The sequence below is a fragment of the Terrapene carolina genome, unplaced genomic scaffold (genome assembly GCF_002925995.2).
Source record: "Terrapene carolina triunguis isolate 2854851 unplaced genomic scaffold, T_m_triunguis-2.0 Scaffold88, whole genome shotgun sequence".
In the NCBI taxonomy this organism is placed as follows: domain Eukaryota; kingdom Metazoa; phylum Chordata; order Testudines; family Emydidae; genus Terrapene; species Terrapene triunguis.
In genome coordinates, this window is record NW_020664439.1 from 45,860,236 (window position 1) to 45,870,243 (window position 10,008).

At 41.9% G+C, this 10,008-nt stretch overlaps 1 protein-coding gene across 1 annotated transcript in view; it reads right to left on the reverse strand.

The window, feature by feature from the left end:
* PSMD1 (proteasome 26S subunit, non-ATPase 1) overlaps positions 1-10,008 on the reverse strand; it is a 115,012-nt gene that overhangs the window by 33,002 nt on the left and 72,002 nt on the right. The window contains exons 17-18 of the mRNA XM_024206339.2: positions 7,723-7,837; positions 4,653-4,769 (exon numbers count right to left, since the gene is read on the reverse strand). Coding sequence (XP_024062107.1) covers positions 4,653-4,769; positions 7,723-7,837 — 232 coding nt within the window. The remainder of the gene's footprint in view (positions 1-4,652; positions 4,770-7,722; positions 7,838-10,008) is intronic.

A 10,008-nucleotide genomic window follows, 5' to 3' on the forward strand; every position in this document is an offset into this window, starting at 1 on the left:
GTCTCCTCCCAGAACTTCAGAAGCTCTGGGAATTAACTACACAAATTAAAAAAAATCAAGCCCAGGCCTGTGTCTCTCAGCTCCTTCCCATCTTTGAATTTCATTGGCCTTTAGGAGCAACCAACAACTTATTTTCAGAAAGCTACTACGAGAGTAGTTTTTCCATGCTGCAAGTTACCCTGGCTCTACAGTCTAGCAAAGCTAAAACCAACATTCACTTTCATTACCCCTGCACTTAAATCTACCTAATAGACCAACACAGCAACTCGTCTTTCACTAGGATGCATGCTCTTCATAAATCAGACTTGAGACACTAAGGCAAAATTCAGCTGATTAATCGTTCACCCATCAGATTAACTGTATATCCTATTATGAACCACACTGTCATTCTTTCCTAAGATCTATGCATCTTTTTCTCGGTATATACAAGTCTACATGTAAATCTCGGGGCACATAAAAAAAATCACAGCTACTCAAATAGTAGTCACATTGGTTTATTACTAATAATATTCTAGCCCAAACCCTTACAATCACAGCTAGTTGGGAAATTATTCCTACCTTCTCCCATGAAACATTTCAAGTTTTTTTTTTTTTAAATGTAGTCAGAAGGGCTCTTACTGATACTGGCAGAAAAGTTTTAGAGTATGTCATATGTATTAAATCTCCATCTCTTATACACAAAGTGTCTGGATGTACTCACAACAGTTAACAAAAGACCTTATTTTTAGGTTCTTGACAACTCAATCGAGTCCACCTCTGCAAACCCTAACTGAAACCCTACCCAAACATCTGGCACATGTTTAGCTGCTTGAGTAGAAATGGGGGGGCTCTCACACTAACTATGAGTGCAGTATAAGAATCTAAACAAAATAAAATGCACCACAATAGTCCAAAGGCTGGTGCCACCCTTTGAACTCTGATCTTTAACATCTGATCAAAAGAATCTCTCTACAGACTAGTAAACTGCACTGAAGACGTTTTCCAAGGATAATAAATTCTTAATTGACAATGTAACCCCAGTACATCCAGATAAACTACAGAGAATTCTTATTCCCATTACCTTAGAACCATAAAAATTAGAGATGAAAAACTAGGACATCTAGTCCACCTCCCTGGCAATGCAGGATAGTTTCCTATAATACGTAAGGCTTCCATTCATTTCCTTTAGGAGGCCATTCCACAATTTATTACATCTGTCAGGAAATGTTCCTTTAAATGTCATTCAGTGGTTTCATAAGGAGAAACCACCTTAATCTTTCATGAAGGCCAATTTTGGTTGCACTCCTAGAATAGTTGTCTGATTAGCAGCAAGGGCTGCCGCGACCTTTGGCTGAACTTCTTCCTTGAAGGAAGGGTGAAGCTGATCCACTTTGGGTTTTGTTTATAAGTTAGCTGATGATTTCAGGGAGCACTTATTATTTTCAAGTGTCTTGGTCCTGCTTGCATCCTCAACCCCTCTGTAACAGGGTCAGGACTCACCATTGCTGGTGCCTCCTGCTGGTTGCTCCAGGAATTAGCTCTCATCAGCTGTGGAGCGCTCTCTGCGCGTGGTGTCTCGCCCGTTGTCTGCTCTGCTGGTTTGGGATCCGCCTTGTTCCCTGCTCAGCGGCGTGCGCTTCAGGACACTGCCCTCCGGCAGCATCCACTACTTCATTCTCCCCCCCTTTGGGGGGGGGGGAAGGGGGGGGTTAACAACAGTCCTTCGGCTTGCACCTGCCTTAGTGGCCAACCACAACCCCAAAGTCTAGCCTCTCACCTCAGGGCAAGCTGCAGTCTGTCTCGGACACACTCCTCTGTGGCCAGGTGCAGTGCAAGGAGGGGACCCAGGCCCACACACTACTCTGGGTCCCAACCCAGGGACCCTCCAGCGGCAGTCTCTCTGTGCCCTCCTTCTCTCCCCTCTTGTCCGTCTATCTTCCCTGGGCCACTTCTAGGGTGACCAGATGTCCCGATTTTATAGGGACAGTCCCGATTTTTGGGTCTTTTTCTTATATAGGCTCCTATTACCTCCCACCCCCGTTCCGATTTTTCACACTTGCTGTCTGGTCACCCTAACCACTTCCCCTTTGGCCCCGTGCACCTTCTCGACCCTTTTTAGCAGGGGTTGCAGCCTGGCAGGTAACTGGGCCGGAGCTCTCCTCTGCTCCCCCGAGCCTGCTCAGCACTGCTCTGTCCAAGGTGCTACCTCCTGCCCTCAGGAGCCAGTCCTCCTCCCTTGCTAGTCAGGAAGAGCCTGCCCTCTCCTTTGCTAGGCAGCCTTTATATAGGGCCCAGCCCGGCCCTGAATGGCTGCCTCTTTCTTTGCTCTGATTGGCTCTCCACAGGCATTTGCTGATTGGCTGCTGGTCTGCGCCGCCTCTCTGGCCTGTTCCAGCCCTTTTTCTCATGGAGTGGGGCAGCCGCCCCACTACACCCTCTATGCATGGCCAATTAAATTACCATCTACATCTAAAGCATGTAACCGAAAATTCATAAATGTCGGCTTGTAAATAGAACTTCATTTAAAAAAAATATATAATGGTCACATGTTACCCCTTGCTTGTTTTATAAACCACTCAACCCCAATTTTACGCCTCTCATCCTACATCTGCCTGACCAACTGTGTTTTGTTAACCTTGGGAAGAGCATCTGGGTATGCACCTCTACAGTCTGAGTTTTCAGTCCCATTTTAGTAAAGAAGTCTCCCAATTTTCATCAACCCTAAAAAACATCTAATTTTGCAAGTTATTTCCCTGGCTGCACTTTTCTTTGGATACTCACCAAAGTCTTTTGCATAACACCGCTCAGAACTTGATAGCATTACAAATGGACTCAGTAGGTAGTTCATATGCAGAATCTCTCCGAGGTAATTATCTGGCCCCTATCACCACAGTATCTGAGTGCTGCACAATCTTTAATGTATTTATCCTCACAATATTCTGTGAGGTAGGAAAGCATTATCATCCTCAGATGGGGAACTGAGGCACACAGAGGCTATATGATTTGCCCAAGATCACACAAGAAGTCTATGGCAGAGCAGGTCTCTTAAGTCCCCAAGCTAGAACCCTGACCTCTAGACCATTCTTCCCCTAGAGTTAGAGATTGCTTTATCCTATTTAAACTTTTCCTTTCCTGAGTTTATTTCCATCGTAGAGAAACATTTACTTCATATTATTTGGTCTCGGAGGATGAGGGGATTTGCTAGAACTTTATTTTTCCACTCAATAATCTAGCAGAATTTTAATAGTGATATAAAGCACCTTCAGTTTCTTCCAAACGAAACCCAAGTGTTTTTTATAGTAGTGTTAGGACACTAGTGATGTCTACCAGCAAAATCTACACCAGAGGTAGGCAACCTATGGCACGCGTGCTAAAGGCGGCACGCGAGCTGATTTTCAGTGGCACTCACACTGCCCGGGTCCTGGCCACCGGTCCGGGGGGCTCTGCATTTTAATTTAATTTTAAATGAAGCTTCTTAAACATTTTAAAAACCTCATTTACTTTACATACAACAATAGTTTAGTTCTATATTCTAGACTTACAGAAAGAGACCTTCTAAAAACATTAAAATGTATGACTGGCACGCGAAACCTTAAATGAGAGTGAATAAATGAAGACTCGGCACATCACTTCTGAAAGGTTGCCGACCCCTGATCTACACAATCCCCAGCAGACTCACACAGAAGTGCTTGAAAATATAAAAAAACCCTTGTCTTTGTGGAATTTCCCTTGGAACTAGTTATTCTCCCTGACCCCACGGTTAAATATGTGTTTCTACCGGAAAAAGCTTCTGCTTTCTCAGCAACTAAGTGCAATAAAAAAAAAGGGGCAATAAAAGGATGATTTTTTCAAAAATTAAACTACACTGCAAAACAATGCCATTGAAAGTTACCATGCACAAGGCAGCGCTGTTTTAGCAGTGTCCAGTACAACCAGCAAAGGCTGATCAAATGTGGGAGCTCCACGTTGTCAGTGTCCGATTCTGCTAACGCGGAACTTTTTAGTCTACGCAGCAGTTTGTATAATATTACCTGTCATATTCACAGGCGATCTAGTTTTAAAAACTAATAGTGCATATGAACCCATTTGCCTTCACAGTGACAAAACTCGTTTTTGAAAAAATGAGTTCACTCTTTAGTTGCTGCAACTTCTTAGGACAGCAAAATTGTCCCAAGCGAAACTGAAGGACAAGTCACAGCAGAAGCAGAGCTACGACTATGCACATAACATGGACTTCCCCTGATAGCAGGTACGTCAAATGTTGCCCAGTACTAAATCGAACATATAATACATAACAAGAATCTCTGTAGTAAAGAAGAGAAGAAAATACGTTCACACATGCTAGGCGTGTGTCCGTTAGCAATTCCAATCTCGCTTTCATCCCCTTATCCAGGGTTTCCAATTTTTTTGAGCAAATGTCGATTTACTTATATAACACCAACAGCTAAAACAGTGACAGTTTACCTCTCCGGTGCCAGTCAGCGTCCATCTCCCATTCAAAAGTGCACAGTCTGCACTATTCTAAATTTCACTCTTGCAATCATGAGCTCTTCAAGGCACAGATCCTCTCTTACTATGGGTATGTATAGGGCCTAGCACACCTGGTCCCTGAAACATCACCACCACCTAGGCCATTTCTCACCATACCAGCTGATGTATAACCCATCACTCACCTTTGGACAGGTGATCTCAGTCTGTTGAATCATGATAAGGGCAGATGCAATCAGAGCTCCTTGACGCACGTAGTTCACAGGATCATTTGTCATTGGCTCGAGCAAATTAATTGCTTCCTAAAAACCAAATACACAAATTAAGCTTATTACTTTCAAACAGCAGGTTTCAGTCAGTCCAATGAAGGGTTATTGAATTAGGCCCATCAGCAAGGTGGCAATGAGGTATAGTTTACTATATTATTTATATTTTGCCCATCACTGTGATATCTGGGCAAATTTTTACAGAAATGGGCACTTACGCTAGTGGACTTTTGCTCAAAGCTAGAGGAGTTGGAGGAATTTGCTGAACAAAACAATGCCAGAACAACCAAAATCTGTATTTGTTGCAAGCAGAAATGTGACAAGTATTTGGCAGGTTAGAATTATTGTTGATAATGATCAAAATATCATACTTCGTACTTCTATATCTTGTTCTCACCTCACTTATACACTGCTTCCCTTTCTAGTGAGCACAAAGGTAAGTAAATGTTACCTTCATTTTACCCAAAGCGTAACAGGCACAGAGGTGTCAAATGATTTGCCCAAGGTTATACAATGAGTCATTAGCAGAGCCAGTAATACAAAATAGGTCTCCTGACTCCCAGTCCTGTGCTTTATCCACTAGACCACAAAGCTTTTAATTCTAAGTAAGAACATATCTCGCTTCTAATACAAGTGGTGCCATCTCCACAGATATACACATCCAGTGGATCTATGTTTTGAAGACCAATATGCTGCTTCAGAACTTATAATTGCTTTCTTTAGATTCCATGGTTTGAGGTCAGAAAATTCTTTGACCGTTACTAGTGGAAAGCCAACATGACATACAATAGATGCGCCACTAAGCTCAAAAGCATGTATCAACAAGTATTTCAGCATTGCATGTGGATTACGTAAAGAAACAAGAACTGTCCAGAAGAGACAATCTATTGTATGTACGCTGCTTATGGATACCCAGCACTCGTGTTCCTTTCTGTAAAGTAGGTGTCAATTTGGTATGTTGGAAAACTGAGCACCATATACACCTTTCATCTCTATCCACAGGAGCTCAGCCACTTTGTAAGTCATCCTTTAAAATACTCTTCTAATTGCTTACTAAAAACAGGTACTACAAATCAAAATTATATTTTCAATAGAGCTCTTCAAGAGCAAGAGTAAAACTAAACAGAAAAAAAAAAAAGTGTCATAACTACTTGTACGTCCATAGGTCTCCAGGGATAGATCCCACAGAGGCATCTATGGGGCATTCTGCAATATTTTGGGGATGTCTTTCAGAAAGGGATTCATCCACGTGAATGCAGAAACACAGCTATTAGTAATACCTAGTTTGTTCATAAACATTCCTGGGACTCTACCTGCTCTACGGTAAACATCAAATTACTTTACAACTTAATTACTGCACTACAATCTTCTGATTGTAAACTGGATCCCATCCTGTTTTAACTCTCTCTCGTGCAGGGCTTCCATACTGGCAATGTCCCCACCAATGTCGACATTTCCTAGGAATACATCAGAAAAACTAACAAAATCAACTTGACTTTAACCAGAATACTAATGCCAAGAACCGTTTCTAGGTATTACATTGCAACATCAGACCTACGTTTTGCTATGTGAACTTTCTGAATCCATGCAGTTTACTTTTAAAAGGCTGTGCTGTGTCTTCTTACATGTATTCATTTGTGCCTCACAGTAACGTTGTATGTGTTCAATACTATTTATAGAATATGCATGATGGAAGTGCCCTTCAGCCTAACAAAAAGCTTAACTTCATTTCCAATCTCTCAAGTTACGATGCATTAACTTAGCCTTTAAAACATGCTGATATAAGCCCCAGAAGACACATTGTAACATAAACAGATGCTTCAGATCTTTATTTAAGAAAAAAAAATAAAGCACAGAACCTCGGCCAGACAGGTTCCATTATCTTGATCATACAAATTATCTGGAAATAAAACAGATGTGGATTGTATGACTAAGAGCATTTCCATTAAATTAACTTTTCAGATGCAGCATGTCAATGAACATTAGTTTCTCAATGCCATATTCCATTTGAAAACAGTAACTTGGAATAAAATATGGCTTCCAATTTGCTTTCAGGCTACATGCAAGTCAGCTTATGAGTGCAGACAGAGAATGTCATAACTGTGTGCACTTCAAATAGGTGTTGTATTCATGAGTGTGCAGGAACAGATAAGAACCTAGGAATGGATTTTTAGTAAAGGCTGGGAAGCGGGGGGAGGGGTGGTGGTGGTGGTGGTGTGGAGATAAAACTGGAAACCACAGATGAAGTTCTTGACCTTTATGATCCATCAGAAAAACCTTGTACCACACAAGACTGAAATCTGCTAATCTGATCAGTTAAAATTTAGTAGCAGTAAATAAAGTTTTATTTCCTAACTATTCCCCACCTACTGTGACAGCTAAACCCTATACATAGTGCTTGCACCCCTAAGAAAAAGAACCCTCAATGTACAAGCATTTAAAGTGCAAAATGTTCGAGGAAACTTCATTTTTGCGACTTGACTTTGCTATGTGGCTATCGTGAAACATGGAAAAGAGTGTCAGGATAATACACATGATTTTGTTTTTCCCCCCTTAGTGCTAAAAAAATAAAAAATGGAAGCCAAAAAAGGTCAAACTCTGGGGTAAACCACAAATGTTTGTGTCTTGGAACAAATGATTGTGACATATCCAGACACGTACAAACATGCGACCCAACAAGTTAATTGGCAATGGACTAGAGTTAAAAAAACCCTTTACTATAGACAAACTCTAAGAGGGTGGAAATTGTGAACAAATGTATTTTGTTCTGCCTCATCTATTTGCTCTTCCTACAACCAGAAAAAAAGATTGCTTCATTCAATGCAATAAAGCACAGAATCTGAGGAAATGCTGACACACTCCAACTGGCTGGAAGACCACGTGTGCGAAATAACACTCTATTTCTGCGATACTTTTCATGAACGTATCTGTAGAAGGAAAGATAGCAGAAAGAGCCTTGGAGTAGCTATCATTGGCTTTTTGTCCTTACCTTATTTCCTGTGCCAGCACAGCAGATGCCCAGCGCCATGGCAGCCCCATAACGCACATGTGGGTTGTAGCTTTCTGACAGCAAAGAAACTACACTGGGACACTGTTCAGGAGTCCTAGGGAAAGACAAAAAGAATAGCTCGGATTATTATATCGTTTGAGAACTTAGGGGTTTTACTTGACTATACTGAAAAAATAAATCCTCCTTCCACATAATTTGCACACGCTGCCTTTCTGATTAAGCTATACTACGGTGCTAGATAAGGACAGGCATGCCCTGTGAACTTCCCTCTGTAAAGTGCTCTATTGTGCACAGCAGATGACACACACAAGTCCCATCGGTAAAGGTTTATAGATAACAGATAGTGTTTCTTTAAAATGATTAGAGTGCTGGGATTAGACAGAAGTCCTCTTTGTCCCTCAAACCCACACACCATTGGCAATAGCAGCACAAGATTGCGTCTAGGCGAGAGAAGTGCAGAATCCAGAATCCATTCAGTACTTTGTCTCAGTCAGTTGACACCTATAGACTAAAAATGGTACAGACCCAGCCCATTTCAAATATGCCAGCAGTCGGCTAGGCCTGTCAATAGAGCCTGTGGCAATGAAAGGACTGTGAACATTTAATACCTGTGAAGCAGCACGCAAGCCACTCTCAGTTGTGGGGATATTAATTTCTCTCCTGTATTTACAGATCCTATTTTATTATTCAATTAATCTGGGAGACATATACAACTCTTCAAAGTACTGTGAACTGCCTGTTTTAACAGTTCAGGCGTAGAAAAGCAGAAGTTCTTCAAAGTGAGCCTACCGAAGTGAACTCTCTCCATTCAAAAGGAGACAGCGTTCTCTTCACAACCAAAGTTCAGAACTCATGAGCACTACAAACTGCACTCACATTTGTCAAGGTTAATCTTTTAAATATAGCCTGCTTGACAAGGCTACTGATAATGGCAATATACTGAGAGCAGTTAGAACACATGTGTTCCTGAAAGAGAGGGAAGGGAAACTTTGGGTCATAGTTCAGTCACTGCAGCCGTCTAGATATTTCTATAGTGCCCATCACTGTACTATCTAGGCACATCTCACGATATCTTCCATTCTCGACTGCTCTTTGTATGGATGCCTGTAATTTTAAACCCAGATTTAACACCACGCAACTTAACCCAGTTTATATTAAGAGGCAGCAGTATCTAATAATTTGACCAGGTGGTGAGCCAGGAACTCCTGGGTTCTAGTTTTTGATTTTGACTCAGTGTGTCACCTTCGGCTACTCACTTCATCTTTCTGCAACAGCTTCCTCTCTGGAAAAATGGGGATAGAAAACTACCTCACGGGGGATTCGCGGGGATTAATGTTTGCACACAAGTAATACGTGACATCTAGAGTAATTAAAAGGTCAGCATTCCATCAAGACATTCAGGTCAAACAATAAGCCAGGTGAGCCGCCAGAACAAAAGGACAATTTACAATTCAACATTTTTTTTTTATTTTAATGTACACCTAACATCTGGGAGTGGCGACCGTGTCTTCCTCTGTTCTGTATAGGACTGACTTCACTGACCATAGTTAAATAACTACATGACCAGGTCCCAAATCCACTGTCTACAGACACCCCAACAGCTTCTACTCCGCTATTCTGTGCTGCTAACCTTCCCCATACAAATTCTCCCAATAGCCCTCATTGCTATCTTCATCAAAACTCCCTTATCCACCCCCTCTGTTGCCTCCCACTGCCAACTAACATCTGCTATTGCCTGCCATTTCTGCTTTTAATGCTGCTGAAGCAGTTCATCTTGACAGGCTTCTCAACCTTCCAACAGTAATGGCAGCAAGTGGCTGTATGGGGATAAGATGGTTGGCTCTCATAATTTAGAGGGAAAGCCATAAATTCTGAGCAAGGGCACGCCCCCTCTACATAGCCACATAGATCACTTCCCCTTCCAGCAATATCCCATTCTGCTTCCAAGACTCCCTCGCCGAAACCTATAGACAGCACAGAGATGATCCAGTCCAGCTCTTTTGGAAAAGCAATGACAACAGTTGAGAAGAAAAGCCAACAAAAGGAGAACAACTCAAGTTTGTTTCTGTCAAGCCAGGCTGGGAGCTCGCTGTCTCCAAGGGTATGTCTACACTACAGGATTAATCCGAATTTAGATAATTCGAATTTGGGAAACAGGTTGTATAAATTCGATTGTGCGCGGCCACACTAAGCACATTAATTCGGTTTTTAACCACATTAATTCGGTGGTGTGCGGCCACACTACCCCATTACTTTAACCACAGT